Source organism: Anser cygnoides, chromosome 18 (assembly GCF_040182565.1).
Source record: "Anser cygnoides isolate HZ-2024a breed goose chromosome 18, Taihu_goose_T2T_genome, whole genome shotgun sequence".
In the NCBI taxonomy this organism is placed as follows: Eukaryota; Metazoa; Chordata; class Aves; order Anseriformes; family Anatidae; genus Anser; species Anser cygnoides.
Window position 1 is genome coordinate 7,406,075 of NC_089890.1, and position 21,886 is coordinate 7,427,960.

A 21,886-nucleotide genomic window follows, 5' to 3' on the forward strand; every position below is an offset into this window, starting at 1 on the left:
AGGCTCTTTGTGGTAATTTATCACACATGTTTATTTCTTTGCATGAAATAGCTCTGGAGCAGAACCAGTGCCAGATTCCTGTGTTGCTGTCAGAGCCACCAATACGGATCTGTTTCCATTTCCAATCTCCCCTTATATTGGCTAAGACCGAGTCACGAGGCAGAAATCTCCCCTCTGCATTTTAACAGCAGGCACAGCCTGACCTTGTTCCCAGAAGCGGGAACACCGCCGCTCTCTTGCTTGCTCCCCCTCCTCCCCGAGCCGCAGCGCCCGGCGCAGGCAGCCTGGCCCTGCAGGGTGCCACGCGCTGCCGGCAAACCCCGGGGACTTGTTGCTGAAAAACCCTTCAAATCCAAGAGGCACGCTTCGTGGGGCACTGCCTGGGCTGCAGTCCCGTTTGTCCCCCTCCCTAAACCCTTGCAGAAGACCATCAGACCCCGCCGTGCCCACGCATGCGGGTGGCCCCATCACCCAAAAAAGTGCCCGACCGTGGCCACCCTGCCACCGAGCAGCCACCCTGGGGTGGCACGGGACCAGCTCATGCACCAGCGGGTTTGACCCATTTCCTAGGGCGTTCCAGGTCGCTGGCTGGACGAGGAAGTCACTTCGCTTCGACTCGTGCGCGATCAGCAGCCGGCGCCGGCGTCAGCCAGAACGAGCCCACTTGGCACCGGGTGCTGATTCCCGCTCGCTGCCTCCGTGCAATGACCTGCCGTCCCCACGTCCCTCCCTCACCATCCCCAGGGGCCACGGCTGGAAAGGACCCACAAGAGATCCTCGTATCGCCAAGGAAGGTGACTCAAGTCATGAACTGTGGCTCGCAAGCAGAGCCATGCAAGGACACGGCGGCGAGCTGCTGGCGAGCAAAACACACGCGCTTGTAAGTCATCGGCCGCAGCAACGCCATGGTGCAGGAGAGGTGCTTCCCTCACAGTTTGGACTGTTTTTAATCACTTTTACACGCCTCAGGTGCAGAAATGCCTCTGCGTGGAGGCACGTGCAGCTCTATCTGTGCCTGGATTTGGGGAGTCGGACCTGAGGCCATCCCAGCTCCCCGCAACGCACACCGCTGCCTGGAGGAGCCGGCTCTACCTGCGGTCTCCCTGTGTGAACTCACAGCTCTGCTGCTTGCTCCAGCCCTCCCCGAGGCTTGGATCACTTCTTGGAAGATTTGACCTTTTTCCTGCAGCTGTACTTCCTCTGTGCTGTGAAACTGGCTCGCTAACGAGGGCACTAATAAGTGGCTTTGCTTATTTCTTCTGCTGCTAAAAGCCACGGTACAGCACATCCAGTCTCAGCCCTACCCTTGCCCTTCCTCCTATCATCACCAGTGGCTCAAAAATAATCTGTGACCCCTTAATAACCACCCAGAGGGACAATAACCAAAGCTGGCAGCTGCAGGATGGGAATCCTCTCCTCTCCCCCCACGGTACCAATGTGCTCCTCTCTTCCTTGCTTGTTTTTGAAGCGTGGCAGGATGACATTTGCCCCACAGTTCTTTGGGAGCATGGCCAAGGCTTCCAGTGAAGAACATTACATACAGCCGCGAGACCGACATCTGCACACATTTTTGAAAGCTTTGAATACGAAAGCGACAGCAGCAACAACATCGCAGCGCACGCGGTGATCTCTAAACCCAGCCTCTGCCAAACGTAGGTCTCAGGAGTTCAGCCAGTGCCTAATCCACGTTAAATTAGAGGTAACCTTAACTACGAGTTTAACTTCTAACAGCGAGCCCAAGGTAACGCGGTCCAAATCAGAAAGTTTTCAATCAGTGCTTCCCAGGCTCTTTTCTAGGAGCTTTTCCACCCGGCCCTGGTTCAGCCACACTGACAAGGGTAATGAGGTGGAAAATCAAGCAGCTACTTGGAGAGTGATACCGCTTCTCTCTCCAGGCAACACGAACCCCAAAACGCAGGGACCCAGCTGACGGTTGTTGACCAGTGCTTGTAACACAACCCACGGACTGAACCGACCCACGCAGCTGCGCAGACAGAGCCAGGGGCATTCAACAGCTCAGCTTTTCTAAGGAAACCTGGAAAGGACTCTCGCCCTTCCGAGAGCAAACACTTTTGTGCTGGAAAACAGTGGGGAAGAGATGCAAAAAGCGCTCGCAAGAAGCTGGTCCTATCCTGCTGCAGGGGTTCTGCACCCTCCTGATGCTTCCCTCAGTTTGTCGAAGCTAAACTGGGCACTGCATGTACAGGCACACGGCAATCTGAGCCCGAGCCAAAAAAACTTCTTTATTTTCACCTCCATCTGAGATGCAAGAGGCAGGTAATAAAGGAATGGAGAAAAAAAGCCTTAGACTAACCAGCTAACACCCAGCCTTTCAGGTAAAAGTGTGACCGACCCTTTGTTCCAAACAAAGCCATGTGCTGCTCGAGCTGCAGGCAAGAGATCCACTTTGTTCCTTCCTGCTAGCCCAGCTCACAGCCGCAGTAAGGAATAAAATAAGAGTCAGATGGTAACTCTTTGCTTACCGTGAGCGATGTGAAGGTCATACACATCCCACCAAAGCCATTCAGAGCCAGCGCAATGAATATCAGCACAGACAGAGCTGCAACAGAATAAAAAAAGCTCAAGAGCCTTTACTGGGGTGGGGAGGGAAAGGAGACCAACAGGCCATCAGGGTTTTGGTCCCAACATGCAAACCTCCGAGGACCAGCCTTGGGACGTGCCACATTCCTCCCAACCCAGCTCATCCCACCAGCACCCATCTCTCCAGCCACACAGCGAGCGAGGGGCTTTTCTCTAGGGAACAGGCTTGCTGATGTAGCTTGTCTGAACGGGTACCAGAAGGGAGATTTACTTGAAGGAATTGGTTCCAAAGTGTAATCGCACTATCTGGTCTTGAGGAGCATGCTCCAGCCATCCCCAGTGAGAAAGCAGATTACACATCATGTGCTATTACCTATTTCCCAACCCTGGAAAAGCCAGGAACTTGCTTGAAATTGCTCCTTACAGCACTTGGCCAAGTGCAAAGCTGGGGGAGACCTGGCTATCTCAGGCATTTGGCCCTTGCCATGCACTTATGGCTGTAAAACACCAGCCCTCCCCGAGCCACGGAGCCCCCCCAGGCCAGCAGACCCTTGGTTTGTGTCCCCAGCGAGACCCCGGGGCTGCACATGGAGCACGCAGCTCTGTGCACGTTCATCTGCACCCCAAAAATAGGGCCACAGCCCCAAAGCCCTCCCAGCTCGGCACCAAATGCCTACTTACAGTCTGGGTTACTGGCACCATATGCGATCAGCACGCAGGACACAGCGAAGCAGGCGCTGAAAGGGAACCAAAACCATGAGTCCAGCCAGCCTTGCGTGCAATAAATTACACATCCCTCTCCCTCCTCAGCACCTCGTTAAGCCAGCGCTGTGTAATTTATGTAAGGGAGCTGGCGATTTGGAAACAAAAATCCAGGGAAATACCCGAAGATTACAGAGAAGCCTTGCACAAGGGCTGAAGCAGCAACATTCCCTCCCACTGCTCTGGCACAGCTCTTGCCGAACCCAGATGCCCCGCTGCTTTTCCAGCACGCAGCTTGGCCAGTCATCCCCTCGAGGTGACCAAGGACAGCAGCAGCTTCGGTTCTGTGACCCAGCTGCGGTCACAGCTCCTCTCAGGTAGGGTCTGAGTCAGGCTTGCCCTCTTTGTCCCACCCTGCCTACGGGCCAGTTTGGTTTTGGTACAGTTCAGTGCTATAAAACTCAGCGGCGCTGGGGCCCACTGTGCCCAGCAAGCCACATCCTCCCGTGCCACGGCAGAAGCTGCGAGTGACGTTGTTATCGGGGACAGAAAACGACACAGATACCACATGGCACAGAGGGGACCCAGAAAAGGCAGGCAGGACGGGTTTATCTCAGAGTTAACTCCCCAGCTTGCAAGCTCTGATGTAACATCTTGGTTTTGTGCCTCTCAGGACATAGCTGAAGGGAAAAAGCTAGCCGCTGTGACTCACAAGTGACTCTGCTCTTCCTCCAGGCTCCATCTGGCCGGGAAGCAGGGAGCAACACTGGAGAGCTGAAGCTTGGACACGGAGTCCCAAGCCCTTCCCTTGTGGAGCAACTTGCCGTGCAGCCCAGCGCTGGCCAAAACCATCCCAGAGCTGCTCTGGCACCCCATACACAGCCAGCAGCTCCCAGACCAATCCCCCATAAGGTTCCTGAGGTTTCAGGGACACACCAAAAGGCACAGCACCCGTCGGCTTCTGATAAAGTGTGAATTTGCCCCTCAGCCCACCCTGGTGCCCAGGACACCGACCTGCCCAGCAGCCGCAGCTTGCGAGGGCCGTACTTGTCCATGACGATGCCCAGGGGCAGCGTGATGGCGCTGAGCAGGAAGGAGCCGATGGTGAAGGCCAGGTTCAGCATCTCGTCCTGGGCGTTGCACGTCGGCCACTTGTGCTCTGCCGCCGTGCTGTTCTCGTGCTCAGGGCTGCCCGTGGAGTTTCCTGCGTGGGACGACAGAGGAGCATCATTGCAGCGTGTTGGGACGGGGCTTGGAGCCAGGCAGGGAAGAGAGGAGCCTCCAAAATAATCTTGATTATTTTGATTGTAATCAGTAAGAAATGGAGAAGGGAGAGAAAAAGAGCAGAAGGACAGGGGACAGCTGACGAGGTCAGCTCGGAGCAAAGGGTGCGCAGGCACCCGGGAACAAGTCTCCCGTGAAGAAGGAGCAGGAGGGCAACAACCTCAGGACAGAGCAGAGCAACCTGAGGACAGAGCCCCATTAATTTATAGAACTACCCTAGTTACAGGGCACTGCCCCAGCAGGACTGGAAGGGACCGAGATAAAAACTAAAGTACTCCTAATCCGGGACTGGCGTGTCATCAAGGATTTTTTCCGAACTAAACTGGAAGTGGTGACTACAGCCAAAGCGGCTATTTTGGGTCCAGATGCCGGGCTGACGAGGCCTGGCACGGAGCTCGGAGGACGAGCCTCCTGCCCTCGCCGCGCGAGGGATGGGGAGGCAGCGGCCACCGTGCTGCCCCAGCCTGGCTGCCCCGCTCCCAGGAGGGCAGGCAGCTCACCTGCCCTTGCCGGTTATTAACGGGTTGATGCATCTTTAGCTTCGACCCTGTAATTAGTTTTTTTTTTTTCAGTTTTTTTTTTTTTCCAAGTGGGTTTAGGCCACACGGATCAGTTACACCTCTGACTTTCTGCTCTTGACTTGAGGAACTGCGCAGGCAGACTCCCACGCCAAACAGAGCTCGCGTTGTGTAACAGACACAGAAACAGGACGGGGGGGGGGGAAAAAAGAAAGAAAGAAAAGGAAAAAGAAAGAAGTTCCTTTTCTTCTGCAGCAGCAATTTCACTGGCTCTTGCCACCTCCCCTCCTGTCACAAGCCCATCCCAAGAAGGTTTAAGTGTCCTGCAACAACGTGGGTGCCTTTAGACTTTCGTTAGCCCAGAGCGTTGGTGCGCTCCACCCCTCCTTTGCCCGGCGCTTATCTGACGTTTCGGTAACCTTTGCTGGTATGACAAAGCACTTGCCTTTCTTTTTTTTTTTAAACTGCTGCAGCGAGCCAGTGACATAAAGCACTCTTCTCCATATTTAATAATTGATCTGACAAAATTCAATATTAAAGGAAGATTAGAGAGAGGAGTCACCCATGTAACCATCTGTGTGAAGCGAGACCAGAGAAGCTCAGTGCTGGGGTTAATTAGCAGGAATCCCTAATATTCCTAATATTTGAGCAAGGACGCTTGCTGCTTGGTGTGGCTCGTGGTCAGGCTCCCCCCGGATGCCCGTGCCACCCCGTGTCCCCGTCCCACGTCTCTTTCCCTTCCACCCCATTCCCCCCAAGCCCTGGCAGCGACTGGTTTCACCCTGCTTCTCCCAGCTGGCATTTTTCTCTCCTGCTTGCCAAAACAACCCTCCCGGCTCTGTGTCAATCGCAAACAAACCACGGGCCACCTTCCAGACCTTCCAGACGCCAGGTATTAGCAGGAATTCAGACGCTGATATCAGAGGCTTACGGGCTCCTGCAATCCTTCCTCTGCCCCCTCCCAGCCCTCTGGGGAGGATGCGAGGCGTTTCCATTCACACTGCCCCCAGAAACAGCTCTAAGATGGTCTCAAACAGCCTGTGGCAAGCAATGACTGTTTGCTCATTCCCTTTGCTATTTGCTCCTGGTGGATAATTAATCCATCCCTTCCCTTGCCCTGCTAGCCACGGATAGCCAAAGTGACAGACATGTCCCCAAAAGGCCCCGTGCAGAAGCACTCCTTCTGCAGGGAGGATGATGCACTTGAGTCACGTCCTTAGAAATCAGTCCTGGACAGATCTGGGAGCCTCTGTGGCTTCACAACACCTCTAAATCTCTTCACCGATCTTTCCTTCACCATCTCCTCTGTGCTGTGGCTCAGGACCCCAAACACCCGACGTCCCACAGCATCTCCACGCGGCAGGCAGAGGCGCAGGGCTTCGCCCCCAGCACCAAGGCTTTGGGGCTCTCCGCCGAGATAAGCTCACAGGAAACAGATGTGGTGCGAGGCTGAAGTCGGAAAAACAAGAGGGGTGGTGCGCTGGGGGGGGGGAAAGACTGACAAAACAGCAGTGATTTCCCTGTGTCAGCACTGTGCGGACACAGCTCAGCTGTGGCGTGGACGAAGGGACGCGGGCAGAGCAGTGACCTTACAGCCGCACACATCGCCAGCAAGAGGATCTCAGACCAGAAATATTCAGCACCGGGAGCTAGATCAGATTAATTGACATTAATATATGGATGTGTATGGTTACAGCGTGACCCCAAGGTGCTCCCGCTGACCACGGGCCCTCCAGCAGCACCAGGAGGACCAGCAAAGGGCGCTTGGCCACCTCTGCAGCCTTGCTGCAGCCAGGAGGGCTGGGACCAGGGCAGCGAATGCAGGCTGTGCCTGTACCAACCGCCTTGTTTACAGCTGCTCGCCGCCAGCTCCGAGGAGGGGCCAGGCAGCAGCGCTATGTGGAAATACAAATTGTTTGCGAAAATAGCAGCAGCCCCTGAGCAACAAGGGAAGATCCAGCGAGGCGTAATGGAAAGGATTCGAGCGGCCCTTGGCACCTCCTCGGCCGGGGAATCTCCGGGAGGTGCCGCAAATAGAAGATTTTGGAGGGGCTGCAGGTGCCTGGCCGGGGAGCCGGCGGGTCACCTGCAAGGGGAGCGAGTGGCAGCGCGTGACATGGACAGGAGGAGATTAATGGGCAGAGAACCTGCCTCGCTGCTCACCTACCCAACACGCCAGGCTACGGCAAACAGCCGTTTCCTTCAATCACAGCTCAGATCCTGTTCCAGATCAGTGCACGCCACAACGCCGGGGAAAAGCTCCTACGTGCCCGGCTCCGTCCACAGCAGCGCTTTGGGGAAAGGCTGTCCCTGTGCCGAGGGCTGTGCCCTCCCCAAATCCTCCTGCCAAGTCCACCTTGGACGTCGTGCACGAGTGCCACCGGAGCACGCGAGCAGCCCAGGCTGGGTCCGTGCACGCTCCCCGCTGTCTCACCGACCAGCCAGAAGGAGCTGCGAGTCTTTACCAGCAATTACAAGAGCACACTGCTTGTTTTTACAGCGCTCCCCCCCCTGCCAGCAGCAGGATTTCTGCTGCCCAATTAGTAGTTTTGAGTTACTATTTAAAGAATGGCAGAGCTTAGGTGAGAGGAAGGCTGCCTCGGTAATCATTTATGTCAAGCTCATCGCTGGGATTTGTTCAGGCTGTTCCGGGAACGTTTAAAGCCATCCTTTCTCCCACACGAAGTGCTGTAGGTTTCAGGAGAGGGTCAATCATTAACTACTCTTTGCTGACCCCTCCGAATCCCAGGCGCACAGCGGGTCACCTGAGGAATGAGCCTGGCTTTTTCAGGAGCGGCTGCCATCTCGCACCGGCACAGGTTTCCTTTCATCTTGTTCCTTGGATCAGCCTGAGCTGAGCAGGAGAGACAGCCCCGGCAATAACTCTAGGACACAGCCTGAGTGGCTTCACCTACCTCTTATATTTTCTTTTATTTTCAAAAAAAGAAAAAAAAAAGGAAGAAAAAAAAAGCAGGGACAAAGTCTGGGAGCGCTGGCAAAAAAATGAAAACAAAATTAAGAAATCACAGCAAAATGCATGTGCAAACAACTGATCCGCAGCCTGCCCACATAAGAACATGTTTTCTCTTTTTAGGATGGTGTCATACTTCTGGGAACTGGGAGGAGATGTTCTTGCTTTACACTGCTGCGAACACAACGGGTTCGGGCTTCCCTCCGCTCGCACCTCCCTGACCTCGCTGAGCCCCGGAGAAGCCCCAGCCCCGCGTTATTTAAACCCCCAGTCGCTCCCCAGCTGCGGTTTCGGTCCGCAGCGGTTCTCACCCCAGCCAGCGCCGCCAACAGCTGCACGCCAGCGCAGCGAGCTTCCTGCCGAACTCGAGCTTTTACCACGCTCACGCTTTTTCCTGTTTACAGGGTCGCGTGCGCAGCCTCGCCACGAGCCCTCCTCACGTCTCGCCAGTCCCGAGGGGCCCGAAGGCCCCACCACAGCCCCAGGGTTTAGCTCAAGTACCACAGGGCCGCGAGGCTGCGCCTTCCCTCGCCCCCGTCCAGGTGTGTTACGCTGAGCTGGGTGAATTAGCTTATCGCCTCCTCGGTTTTCCACAGCCCCGTCTTACAGGAAGGTCCTCTGTCCCTCTGGCTCCTTATCTTTGCTCTTTGCGAGCAGATTACCAAGTTCAGTACTCTTTTTTCCCCCCCCCCCCTCTTTAAACGTGCTTCAGAAATGCCTAAGCCTTGAGCTTCCCAATCCAAGTATCATCGCAGCAGCACGAGGCCCTGACCAGATCAAGTTCCCCAGCAGCTGATAAGGCCCGAATCCTGATAAAGACCGCGGAATCAGCATTCGAGCCAAACGAAAGATGCTGCTTCAGTTGGTTAAAGGCCAAGTGGTAGTGTAGTAAAATTCAAATGGGAACAAAGTGCCACCACCAGATTCCTTGTCAGCAAATTTCAAGCATACCTCTCGCTGTGGTCAAGTCTGCCACCCGGAACAAGCATAGCCCTCCACTCAAACCCTCTTGCACAACTGCTTTAAAAATATTTGCCGCTTCGATGGGGATTTTTCCAGGTGTCCACCTCCGCTCTTGTGCAACCGAGAGGACCCTACGTGGTTGTAGGGCGGACGGGTGAAACCCAGCGCCAGAAGCCAAGGGCAGAAGGGGAAAAAAGTGGGGGGACTCGAGGAAGACCATGAGCCCGTCGTGAACAGCAGCCGCTTTCTGGGCAGCTGCTACCTTCAGAGAAGAGCCTGCGGAAGGGATAAGGTCTAGTTTTCTCTTTTGTTGGAAGGCATCACAAAGTGCAGAGCTTTTGCTGACAAACAAAAAGCCCTGCCAAGAACCTTTGGCTCATTAGGAAAAGTCTTTTTTTTTTTTTTTTTTTGCAATACTTACATGCACACAGCGGCGTTAGGAACAACAAGTGCCCAAAGGCTACTAGTTACAATTTCTTTGTTTCCACCCATCTTCCAGCCAAGAGCTGCATGATTCAATGGGTTGTGCTGAGAAAGGCAACCGCTGGGCCGCCCTAACCCCAGCAAGGGTCAAAGGCAGCTCGGTGCCAAGCCCTATGGGGTCGGTCAGGGCTCCTGCCGCAACAAGGGCATCTGCTGTCCCCAGGCCTGGAGCTATGGCTCTTCCCTACCTCGTCCCTGAGGTTATTACAGCGAGGACGACAACAGAGAAAGGAAAATGAGTAAGCAAGGATGGAAACTGGCAGAACTGCTCCTCAAGGCTCATGGCAAGCCATTTTTTGAGCCAGTATTTGAGGACAATGAGAACGTTTGACTCCTTAAGCGTCTTTTCAGGGTTTAAATCGCCCTGCCTGGGGGCACAGGCTGGGACAAAGGCATCGCCCCCGGGGCAGCGATTCCATCGCCTCCTCCCCGCGGTCTGCGGCTCCGGCACTCCCAGATGCAGCCAGACCACAGCACGGCAAACCAGGGTGAGAAGCCACCGCAAATCTCGCCGATTTGGGGCAAAGGCAGACGAATCGAATGCAATCAAAGCAAAAAGCAGGAGGATGGGCCTGAAGCGAAGTGCAGCTCCTGTCAGCAGGGCACAGCTCAGGGCACCCGATAGCAAAGTGGCTGCTCTCAGCCGCAGTCAGCGTTTGCTTATCAGCTCTGGCGTGTTTGTGTTTTATCTCCGTGGCAGAAAGCTCCACCTGGGTTTAACGAGACCTCTCACACTGGCCCGAGGCAAAGTCGCCATGGCTTGGTGACAACACAACAGCCTCTTTAGGCCTGAAGTCTCCTAAACAGTGTCCGGCTGCCGGGGACGCTCCCTCGCGTCACCCGGAGGGCCGCTGGAGATGTAAGCAACGCGGACACGCTTGGAAGAACCGTGCTGTGAGCAGAGGGCAGGAAGGAGAAGAAGCAGCCACGCTACAGCTGACAAGAACCAAAACCTGCCAGGTGCAGCTACGAGACTGAGGCAGCCACCCACAGGCACACAAAGCGGGGCTGATGAAACAGAAGTACGACAAGCGAGGGGAAAACCAAAGTATCATCACAACTATTCACTGCTTGGAGGTCATTTGCCCACATCGCAGATTTCCCCCACTATTCTTAGCCATACTGAGGTATGGCTCTGGTGCATGGCCCTGGGTCCATGCACTTGTTTCCACCTCCTTCCCTTCACTGCTTCTTCCTCCATCCCATGCCCACCAGCCCTCGGTGCAACCCTCCCATCTCATCTCTATCTCACACCTCTGTCCAGAGCCCAGACACCCAGCTCCTGCCTCCCTTTGCTCTGCCGGTCCCCTCCTGGCCTCATCCCAGCCTTCCCACCCAGCAGCACGCACGAGCCCTCCCCACGAGCCATTCACCGTCCCCCAGCACCCACGGGGCCGCACCAGCCTTCCCTTGCAGCGCTCAGCCAGGCCTCCGAGCAGAGGCAGGACTCAAGGCCAAGAGGAAGAGGCTGTGCAGGAAAACTGGACCTAATCTTTGAGGCTCCTTTTCCGTTCACCCCGCAAAGCAGCAGCAACCACAGGCACATCACACCATCACAAGGATGCCTTCATTTCAGGAAAGGGACGCACATCCCAGCCCTCTACCCCAGCCCACACCACCCCGAGGCAGGGAACCACGCCACCAAACCGCAGCAGCCACCTTTTCACCCATCTTGGGAGCCTCCAGTTCCTCAGAGCATCCTTACCCGACTCTTGGCAGAGGTAGGAGTAAAACCCTTCTGCTTTCAGCATGATGAGCAGGGACCCCCAGCCCAGCAGGACAGCGGAGAAGAACAGGTTCTCGATGATGGCTGTGAACGCCATCCACCAGCGCCGGCGGTGGGCGGTGGCGAGCGTGGGTGCCATTGCTACGTGGGAAGGGTGCCCTCGTCCAGAGTCTCAGCCTGCAGGGATCTGAACAATGACAGGAGAGGTCACGGATGTGGCACAGGCTGCTCAAGGAGAGTGCAAAAAAAAAAAAAAAAAAGTTTAAAAAGAGGGCGTTTCGCAGGAAGGCAATAAAGCCTGCCCGATGAATGAAAGGCACTCGGGTGTAAAGCTCATTTATGCAGGCAGCGGCTTGCCAGGTGCCCCGGAGGGAAGGGGGAGCACGGGTGCCCTTGGTGCAGCCCCTCCAGCGCCAGCACCGTGTGCCAGAGGAGCGCTCAAGGGCTCCGTTCCACCTCCCGAGCAACAGGTATGAAAACACAGCAAATATCCCCTGCCCAGAGCCTGCTCCCCCATCGCAGCCCGTTTGCAGGGAAGCACGTGCAGAGCCGGGAGCTGCCCCAGCACCCTGACCTCCTGCTGCTGGGGCAGAGGCTGGGAGCGGGGAGGCAGCCCTATAGGAGCTGTAGGGACCCACCAGCTCTGCTCTGCCCCACGGGAGGCACGGATCTGCCCTGGAAAGCGGCCGTGAGTGTTGCCCCTATACATGTTCATACCGCAGGCAGCTCAGCAAGGAGCCCCTTTTTGCCAAACACCCGACCGGGTGCAAGGCGGGACGCATCCTGCCCCATGCTAGCCCTGCAGATGGCTGGCCGGGGACAGCCCATGCCGTGCACGTGCCGCCCCGTGGATGCTGCGGCCGGATTAACAGCTCCAGCTCCACCTGTCCCGGTCCCCGCGGCCAACGAGAGCGAGCGGCAGCAAATATGGGAGCAAATCTGGCTTGGCTGGGGGAGCCCCGAGGTGCGGGGACGCCCCTGGGTTCATACGGCAAGTGGCCATTTTAGACGAGTTGGGTTTTTCCCCCCCCACCCCAAAGCATGCCATGATCAAGCACTATGGGGAAACGAGCGGGCTGCCCGAGACGGTCTTCGGGCTTTCCACGGGGCCAAGGTGCCACCACCCCCTTGCTTTCCAGCCCCCCCTACAAGGGTGCCAGGAGGACAGGACCACCCTGCAGCCACCCAGGCTGCCACAGAGAGAGAGCCCCCTGCCCCTGGAGCCAGCCTGCAGCCCCCCCACAGCCCCCCACCCACCCACCCAGGCAGCGCGCAGGCCCGCTGCCCCCAGCGCAGCCCGGACGTGCTTCCTCCACGCCTCCTCTTCCTCATCCCGTGCACCCGCGCGCCCACCGCCCCCAGCCCCGCTCCTCTCCGTGCCGCAGCCCCCCCTTGCCCAACGCCCCTGAGGAACCCCGTTCTGCCCCCACCAAGCCCCCCGCTCACCCTGCTCAGCCCCTACAAAGCCCCCCCATGCACCCCACTCCCCCCAAAAAACCCCCTGTGCCCTGCCCACGGATCGCTCCCACACCCCCTGCTCCCCCCCCAGCGAGGAGCCCCCTCTCCCTCCAGCACCCCTCCCAGCATAAATCCCCCCATACGCCCCTTTTCCCAACCTCCCCCAAAAAAACCCTTCTCACCCCGCTACCCCCAAACTGATGCTAACCCCACCTCGCTCTCCCCACACTCCCCCCCCCCCGGCTGCACCTCTCTGTGCCCCCAGCACCACCCCGAGGGGGGCACCCCGTGCAAGCCAACACCCCCAGCGCAACCCCCCCCCCCCCCTTGGTACGCCCGCTGTCCCCAAAGCCCTTAACGCAACCCCATTCTGCATCCGGCCGAAAACGAAGGGGGAAAAAAAAAAAAAAATGCAAAAATGCGAAAGCAGAAAAATGGGGAAACGGGGAAAAAGCAGAAAAATACGAAGGCGTAAAAATATGGAAAAACGAAAATGAAAATTAAAAAAAAATAAAAATTAAAAAATTAGATATACAATTTAAAAAATAAAAATTAAAAATGAAATTTTAAAAATTAAAATCGCCCCCACCCCGAGCATCCCCCCCCCCCCCCTCGCCCGCCCCCGGCCCGCTGCCGCTCACCCCGGCCCCGCTCCGCCGCTCGGCGCCGCCGCGCTCCCCCCGGTGTTTTTATCCGCCCTCCGCAGCAAACAGCCGCCGCCGCCCATTGGCCGCCGCCACGACCAATGGCCGAGCCGCCGGGGCACGTGCCGGGCCCGGTGCCCCCCCCCCCCGGTGGCCCCGGTGCCCCCCCCCCCGGGGCCGGTCCCGGTGCCGGTCCCGGTGAACGCGGCGCGGGGAGCGCGATGCGCACGGAGCGCCCCGGGGTCATGCACGGGGGGGGGGGGGGGGGGGGGGGGGGGGGGGGGGGCAGAGCCGAGGCACCCGCGAAGCTTTCCGGGAAGGGGGAAAAATAAAATTAAATTAAAAAAAATAAAAATGAACATTTTAAATTAAAAAATAATAATAAAATTAAAAATTAAAATGAAAATTTAAATGTTAAAAAATAAACAATAAAAGTTAAGCAATAAAATTAGTACATAACATTAAATTTAAAAAAATTAATAAATGAAATTACAACTAAAAATAAAATGAATAAATGAAATTGCAATTAAAAAATAAAATGAATAAATGAAATTGCAATTAAAAAATAAAATTAATAAATGAAATTGCAATTAAAAAATAAAATTAAAATAAGGTTAGAATTAAAAATTAGAGTACGGTTAAAATTAAAACCTCAGGTTAAAAATTTAAAAATAACGTTAAAATTAAAAAATTAATGTTAGAAGTTAAAAAATGACGCTAACATTAAAAATTTAAAGTTCTAATTATTATTAACCCTAAAATGGACGTTAGCGTGAAAATTAGCATTCAGATTAACATTAAAACCAACTTTAATATCGTAATATTAACATTAATATTAAACATTAAAAATTTAAAATCAATATTAACATTAATATCGCGATATTAACGTTATTAATATTAACGTTACACATTAAAAAACCATCAAAGTCAATATTAACGTGAATATTAAAACTAAAGACCTGAGATGGGTGACAGGTGCAGGATGCGGCCCTGCCGCACGCTCCCCTCCCGAGCACCGGGGGCTCGGGGCCCTGCAGCCCCCGGTGCCCACGGGGCCGTGGAGCCGGGTGGCGGTGACAGAAGCGGCGCGAGGATGAGGAGCACGGCGTCGAGCCCCGGTCGGGCCCGGCCCTGCCTCGCGCCCCGTTAGATGAATTTTCAGGGCCGTGCCGCGCCGGCTCCCAGCGCCGAGCCATCGCCCGTCGGCTCGCTCCTGCACCGCGGCCACCCAGGGGTTTGGCCACCGTGGGGCCGTTTTGGTGGCCGAGCGAGCCCACGGCGGCGCTTGGGGCAGGGAAAGGGCTCTGGGGGACTCGTAGTGAGGCTGAGGGTCCCGACAGGTGGAGCCTGAGGGTGCAGACATGGAGGGTCCGGAGAGACGGACGCGCACCGCTGCGACGGGTGGGAGAGGAGAGCCTTCGGCCTCGGGTGGAACATCGCAGCGGCAGGGCAGGGCGTTCGGCCAAAGCAAACAGAGAGAAAAAATCCCGAGGAAAACAAAACAGCCGGGGCCGGTGCGGTGCCTGTGGTGGCCGTAAGGGAAGGCCGGGAGGGCACGAGGCCTGCGGAGACCTCGAGGGCCTAGGGGAAGCTGAGAGCGCCGCGGGGCTCTGTCTGCCTACGCTAGGAGGCAAAAAGAAGCTCTCAGGAGATCTGCTGCCCTCTGTAAAGACACCCGGGGAATGAGTAAACATCGTGGAGAGAAAAAAAATAAAAGCTAAAGGGACAGCGAAGCACAGCACTGGCACAGAGAGGCGTTTACACAAACCAGCCAAGGACAGGGGAGGCTGGAAGGGAGGCGACAGCTCCTGCCCGGCCTCACCGGGGGTCTGCGGTGGGCTCCGGCGGTGGTCCCCGGGGTCCCCATCTGGGGACAGGTTGGAAAAGCAGGGGACAGCCCGGCGAGGTGTCTGCTCCTCCCTTGGCCGCCAGGACGGACATGTTCGCCTTCCCCAACTTGTGGTGGTGCAGAGCAGAGACCCCGCAGCGGAGGAGGGCTGCAAGCTGGAAACCCCCGTGCGTGATCGTGGGGAGCGGGTGGCTCCCCCTGGGGAGATGCTCCCGTGAAAAGCAAAAGGAGAAAAAGCAAAACGCCCCGAACCCAAAACGGGCAGTGCTAGAGCGGGGTCCGCATGCGGAAACTCAACCTGAGACGTGTGTGCTCCCAGCCCACCCCACACCCCCCTCGGCCCTGCTCTCTCCATCACTTAGAAAATTAAGATATAAAACAAAAGCCTAAAGGTAGAGGCATTCCCCTACTTCAGAGAACATTTCTGGCCGTATCTTCAATCTGGAGAGCAGCTGGGCAACCACATTTCTTTGGTAACATTTAATTTCCAGTCAGAGGCTTTCATGCCCCTCAAAAGAAGAGAAATACACACAGAAGTGCTACCACCTAGATGCATCTAAATCCAGCTCATGCTGCGAATCCTCCGGCTCCTCGAGCAGCCGTTGTGCCCACTGACAGACACAGGGCTCCCTCGGAAATGCCATTTTCCACCTGGTTTCTGTCCTTACTGGGGCCAGCGCAGCTACTGGTGCACAAGGCGATGCTCACGGCCCTGCTCTGCTCGTGCATGAGCGCAGCGTGGCGTCTTATGGTGCTTCAGGGCCGCGCACCGAGCCGGTGCCGTGCCCCATCCCGTTTCACGCGCCGTGCCTCTAACACACGGAAACCCACGTGGCCAGAGCCGTGAAAGCCAGAGCTGCACAGATAACCCCCCCGCAGACCCAGATATCTTTCAAGATAAGCAGCTAAAATTAATTTTTGCAGAAGCCGCTCGCGGCAGCCCATCGTCTCGCCCAGCAGAGCTCCGTAAAATAATCCCCTCCAGTGAGAACCACCTTTACAGCGAGAGACAGCGAGTGGCAGCACCTGAGGTCTCCGAAGGGAGCGCCAGAAGGTGCCACCGCTGCGTCCCGCTCCCCCCAGCAACCACAAAATGGGGCCCGTGGGATGCAGGGGGCGGAAAACAGCCCCGAAGCACCGTGAGCCGCTGGGGCTGCGGCTCTCAGTATCACCCATCTCACAGTCGGGGTCCTGGGTGGTGGGAAGGGAAGGGGGATAACGGGAAGGCTCCACGTGTCCAGCCCCCCACTCGGGGGGGACCTTGGCTCCCCCAGGCTGGGACCGACCTAGCGGGGTCCCGCAGGTCCCCGCTGCCCCCAGCCACAGGGCGGGACGGAGCTGGGGGCTCAGGTGGCCGCAAGGGCGGCCGGCGCATCCTCGCTGCCGCTCACGGTCTCGTATTTGGGCTCTTCCTCGGGGGCAACCTGGCCCTTCGTTTCCAGGCTCAGGGCCACCTCCAGGCTTTTGCCCCTCTCCACGGCGTCGCCAGCCCCGTCCTGAGCCCCGGAGCCTTTCAGCGGGGCCGATGCCAGCGGGAAGGACCGTCTCTTCCCGGGGAGGTGCTGCTGTTTGCCGGGGCGCTGCTCACCTGCAGCCCCCGGGACGCTCTCCCTCTGCTTGCAGCCGTTCGCCGAGTCCCTGCGCTGCGCCAGGGCCCGGCGGGGTGGTTTTTGGATGGCCTCGACGCTCCTCCGCACCTTGGGATCCTCCTTGGCGGCCCACTTGCCTTTCTGCAGGCTCCCCAGCCGCTTCAGCACGGCCTGGACCGGTCCCTCGCCACCGCCCTCGGCTTTGGGGTCCTGCCCGGCCGTTCCCACCATCATATAGATGGTGGTGACGTTGGGCTCCTTCCCCTTCGTGTCCCAGCTGCCGCTTTTGGCGGCCGCTTCCAGGGCTTCCACCCTCTGGGCCACATGCCTGGTGCCGGAGACCACCCGCCGGCGGCCCCCCGGGGTGGCCCGGGGCGATGGCCGGTGGCTTTCTTCCCCCTTGGCGAGGGGATCGGGGCTCTCGTAGCCATCGCTGGCCGGCTGCTCAGCGGGGGGCTCGTCCCCTGTGTCCCCTGATGTGGGGGACAGCTTGGCCGCCCCCCACGGGGTCTTGGGCTTCCGCCCGGGGCTGGGGGTCTCCGCCGCACCGAATTTCGTCCCCTCGGCGAAGGAGACGGAAGGCCGCTTGGCCTTGGCGATGCTGGAGGTGCGGGGGATGGCGAAGGGCTGCGAGACGTCCTCGGCGGTGAAGGCGGCTGGGTCCGGGAGCGCCTCGCCGGGGGGGGAGGCCCCATCCTGCAGCTCGGTGCCCTCCAGCAGCGGGACACCTGCGGGAGAAGGGGGAGAGCTTCAGGGCTCGGGACGCTGCTGCAATAGGGGTGTGCCCACGTCGGGCACGTCCCAGCGCACGAGTCCAAGCACGGCCTCGGCTCGTCCTTGGGGAGAGGGAAGTGAGGGAATAAAAATAACGGCAGGCTGCGCCCAGCATCCTTGGGAAGCCCAAGGACTGTAAAAGGGTGGGATGGGGTCAGGGCAGCGCGGAAAGGCTGCGGGGAGAGGAGGCGCAGCTTCGTGGGTCACCTTCTCTGGGAGGGACGGAGTACTCGGGTCCCTCGTTGTCAGTGTCGAAGGAGGAGAAGGAGCTGTCCGAAACCCAGGCGGCCGAGGGCGACTCGATGAAGCTGGGGTTGAAGGGGATTTCTGCGTCGTGGTGGGAAACTGGGGGCGAGATGACGACAGGCTGAGGTCTGGGGGCACAGAGCATCACCCGCCCCGTGGGATCCCCCCACAAAAGGTCTGTCGGCAGCTCCGTTTTCCTCACCTGTGACTTTGGGAAGTTTGTAGCCGCCCAGGGAAAAGCAGGGCATCATAGCGCTGAGGTTCGCCAGCACCCCCTGCACGTGGTGCTTCATCCTGGCCACCACGTCGTCGTCCGGCACGGCCGCCCTGTGCAGGGACAGGAGCATGAAGGCACAAAAGGGACGGGGTTTGGCAGCAAGGGGCCCCTGCACACCCACCTGTCTCTAGCGTCTGCGGGGCCGGCGCTGCAGCAGCAGCAGCAGACGCAGAGCAGCAGCAGGAGGAGAGGGACGAGGATGGCAGCGGCCAGAGCCCCGCGGTCCAGACCTAAATGGGAAAAAAGGGATCGGGGTGTCCGTGGCTGCACCCCGACATCCCCATCCCTGGCGAGGATGCTGCGGACCCTCCTCGTTTGGATGGAGGAATAAATGTGAGGCTGCTCTTACTCAGCATGCAGTCGCCCCCCACGGGGTGGCAGGGCCCTCGGGAGCACTGGCACGGGGAGGAACAGTTCGCGCCAAAATACCCCTCCGGGCAGGTGTCGTTGCAGCTGAAAGAGAGAAGAAAGGAGGGGAAATGCCCCCGGGGACGGGGGGGTCCCGGCCCTGCCCTGCTCCCCCCGTTACCTGGGTCCCCAGTAGCCGGCCTGGCAGAGGCAGGCACCCGACACGGGGTCGCAGCTCCCCCAAACGCACTCGGGGCAGAGGAGCTGGCATCCGTCCCCGAAGGTGCCCGCGGGGCAGGAGCTGTTGCAGCTGCCAAGACAAAGCAAGGAGGCGTCAGGGTGCCGGGACCCCAGCCAGGACCCACGGCCGCATCCTGCACCCAGGGGGCAGCGGGGGGTACCTGGGTCCCATCCAGCCGGGCTCGCAGTGCAGGCACGATCCGGTCTCCGCATCGCAGGCGTCCCCGTGCCGGCAGCGGGGGCACAGCTGGAGGCAGCCCTCGCCGTGGAAGCCGGGGGCGCAGCGCTCCTTGCACAGGGTCCCGTTCCAGCCGGGCTGGCACGCCAGGCAGAAGCCGTCCACGGGCGAGCAGGGCTGGCTGCGCTTGCAGCTCCCGCAGCTGCACGGGCATAGGGGTGGCGAGGCCTCGGCATCCCCCCCCCAAAAAAACACGGGGTTTTGCCCCACGGCAGCATCGATTTGGGCCACGGGGAGATGCCGCAGGGCAGGAGCCGAGCAGGATAAATGCTGCCTTGGGGCACGGTACTGAGGATGGCCAGATTTAGGGATGACACCAGAGCTTTCCTCTACTTTTTTAGGGGCGACGCCAATGCTGCACCCAACCGGGGCTGCTCGAACCTCCCCCTCCCCAACATATCTCCCCATCCAGCCAAAGGGACGGACACACCCCCATCGATTTTCCCCCTGCTCACCTGTGCACACACTGAGACCCGTATTTCCCTGCCGGGCAGGGCTCCCGGCAGCTCCTTCCCTGGTACCCGGGGACGCAGCTGCAGTGCCCGGTGAGGGGGTTGCAGGAGCCGTGCAAGCAGTCGCAGCGCCGCTGGCACGCCGGCCCCCAAAACCCAGCCTTGCACTCGCACTTGCCCGTCTCCTGGGCGCAGGGCGAGAGGTTGCAGGAGCACTTGAAGCTGCACCTCCTGCCCCACCAGCCCGGCAGGCAGCGGCAGTGCCCGCTGAGGGGGTCGCAGTGCGAGCTGGCGGCGTTGCACTGGCACTGCTTCTTGCAGCTCGGGGACCACCAGCCCGGCTCGCAGCGGCAGGCGCCAGTCAGGGGCTCGCAGTGGCCGTGGGGCCCGCACTGGCAGGGGAATTGGCACAGCTTGCCCCAGCGATCAGGGTCGCAGGTGCAGCGCCCGCTCGCCGCCTCGCACGTCCCGCCGGGGTGGCACGGGCACCGCTGCTTGCAGTCGGGGCCCCAGTACTGCGCGGGGCAGCCTGCGGGGGGAAGGAGACAGCAAAGCCAGGAGGAGGAAGGGGGGGGATCACAGGGAAGCCCTCCCAGCATCCCGGGGAAGGCTGGAGGAGGCGGGGAGCACTCACGGGAGCTGCAGTCTGCGCCGAAGAAGCCGGGTTTGCAGCGGCAAAGCCCGGGTTTCACGCACACCTCGTCCGGCCCGCAGGTGTCCTCCCCTTCGCACAGCGCTGTCGGGGCACATCAGCATGTGCCATCCCCACCGGGGTGCCACCACGCATGGTCCCCACCACCTCCCGCACCCCCAGCCCACCCGCAGGGGGCTGGCATCCCCCTCCCCACCATCAGCACCCCGCTCCCCACGCTCGGTGGATGGCCGGGGGCTCCCCAAGGCGCCGCAGGGCCAATGGCATGGAGAAAACTTCCAGCCGAGCGTGGGATGAGGATTTTGGGTGTCATCCATCGATGGCTTACCAGCCGTGCACTCCCGCCCTTCCTGCTTCCAGCCAGGGCAGCACGCCAGGCCCGCGGGGGGGCTGTGGGACAGAGAGGGGACATCAGCTGGGGACTGGGGGGGGACCAGGGCCGGGTATGTCTGCGTTCAGCTTCAGGACTTTGGCTAAGACGAAGCTAAAGCGGGGTGTTCCCCCCCCGGGGCTCGGCCTCGCACACGGGGAAGCCGCGAGGCCCTGGGGGCTTTGCTCCGGAAGGAAGCCAGGAAAATAGAAGGAAATTTAAGACGCTGCAGCCAGCGTGGGCCGCGGGGCTGGTGCTGGGACAGGCGCGCCCGGCGCTGCCGACACCACGGCTACGGAGCCCAACCAGGGCCCTGATGCTTTGGGAGAGGCTCAGAACTGTGCTGGTGACCCCAAAAAAAGGCACCAAGACATGGCGTTGATGGAGAGATCAACGGGAAGGGCAACGTAGCAGCAAAGGGGCAGGGATATTGCCTCCAAACGCCATTTAAGATTTGCTCCCATGACATTTCTGGCCTGGTGAGCGTTAGAAGTGTTGCCAACGCTCCCAAAACCCCACCGTTGCCCCCAGGCTCTCTTGGTACGTGAGAAATAACCCCACGGGGAAGGGATTTGGGGGCCTGGAGCCCCCCAGCACCGTCCTGCTCCCTGTGCCCACGCAGCACCAGGCTGCAGCTCTCCGTCCATGGAAGGCCGGACCGAGGATCCCACCCTGCCGCCACCCAAGGGCCCCGGGGACGCGGTGGCACCCACCTGTCCACCTTGCAGACGTTCCTGCCGTCGGGGTCGAGCTCCTGGGCAGAGCCCTGCACCCACAGCCACAGCTGCAGGCACAGCAGCGGCCGGGCGCTCGCCATCGTGCCGGGGCGCGAGCGCCGAGGCTGTGTCTGTCCTTCTGTCCGTCCGTCCGCCCCGTCCCTCTCCCGCGGCTCGGCCTCTTCCTCCCGCCAGCCTTGGGTTTCTTCCTGAGGAAACGCGGGAGGAGGCGCCCCGATCCCACGTCAGGGGTGCGCAGGGAAGGAAGGAGCCGGGAATGCCACCGGGCGGGCTATTTTTGGCCCTCGCTGCCAAAAAAACGGGCAGCCCGGGACTCAGCACCCCACGCGGGGCAGGGCACCCACCCAGCATCTCCCCTTCACCTGCTCCACCGCCCCCCAAAGCTGCTTCGGCCGACGTCCCCAACCCCACCTGAGGCATCCGTCTGCCCCCTCTCCTCCTGCTGTCCCCCCGGGGTCCCCACGTCCCCCTGGGCACACGGCGGGCCCCAGGCTGCCCTTTGAACCAGCCAGGGGCCAGGGCCTGCGGCCACCACTGGCCACCGTCCCACCGCCCGCCTCCCCAGGAGCTTTGTGTCAGCAGATGCACAGGAAACACCTTTTTCCTACCCAAGCCTGGCCGGCCAGGGGGTGGAATCCAGGCTGCAAGCGTGGTGCTCCCCCCAACACGCAGGATTTAACTCCTCCGCGCCCGGCGCTGCGCCCGAGCAGCCCCAGTTGCCATCGCAGGTCACCCACTGGCCATTTGGGGTGGCTGGAGCACAGCCCATTGCCACTGTCCCCAAGGCAGCCCCCCCGTAGGGGCTCTGGCACCGTGCAGCAGGC

The 21,886-nt window shown here is 59.2% G+C and overlaps 2 protein-coding genes across 3 annotated transcripts in view; both read right to left on the reverse strand.

The window, feature by feature from the left end:
- Positions 1 to 13,424, reverse strand: part of SLC43A2 (solute carrier family 43 member 2) — a 32,409-nt gene extending 18,985 nt beyond the window's left edge. Inside the window, exons 1-5 of the mRNA XM_066979901.1 lie at positions 13,288 to 13,424; positions 11,168 to 11,375; positions 4,258 to 4,447; positions 3,223 to 3,278; positions 2,484 to 2,560 (exon numbers count right to left, since the gene is read on the reverse strand). Of these exons, the coding sequence (XP_066836002.1) occupies positions 2,484 to 2,560; positions 3,223 to 3,278; positions 4,258 to 4,447; positions 11,168 to 11,327 (483 nt within the window). The 5' untranslated portion in view covers positions 11,328 to 11,375; positions 13,288 to 13,424. The remainder of the gene's footprint in view (positions 1 to 2,483; positions 2,561 to 3,222; positions 3,279 to 4,257; positions 4,448 to 11,167; positions 11,376 to 13,287) is intronic.
- Positions 13,425 to 14,182: 758 nt separating this feature from the next.
- On the reverse strand, positions 14,183 to 21,611 carry SCARF1 (scavenger receptor class F member 1). 2 transcript variants are annotated; one of them, XM_048068157.2, is made up of 12 exons: positions 21,474 to 21,608; positions 21,039 to 21,250; positions 20,284 to 20,345; positions 19,938 to 20,039; positions 19,307 to 19,832; positions 18,775 to 18,993; positions 18,555 to 18,683; positions 18,375 to 18,478; positions 18,147 to 18,255; positions 17,951 to 18,075; positions 17,710 to 17,847; positions 14,183 to 17,456 (listed from the first exon to the last, which is right to left on the reverse strand). In XM_048068157.2, the coding sequence occupies exons 1-12, from the start codon at positions 21,480 to 21,482 to the stop codon at positions 16,486 to 16,488; spliced, it is 2,706 nt and encodes a 901-aa protein (XP_047924114.2). In that variant the 5' UTR covers positions 21,483 to 21,608; the 3' UTR covers positions 14,183 to 16,485. The 2 variants fall into 2 exon arrangements, with proteins under 2 accessions (XP_047924114.2, XP_047924115.2); XM_048068158.2 differs by having other exon boundaries at positions 14,185 to 17,456; positions 21,039 to 21,349; positions 21,474 to 21,611.
- Positions 21,612 to 21,886: the final 275 nt, after the last annotated feature.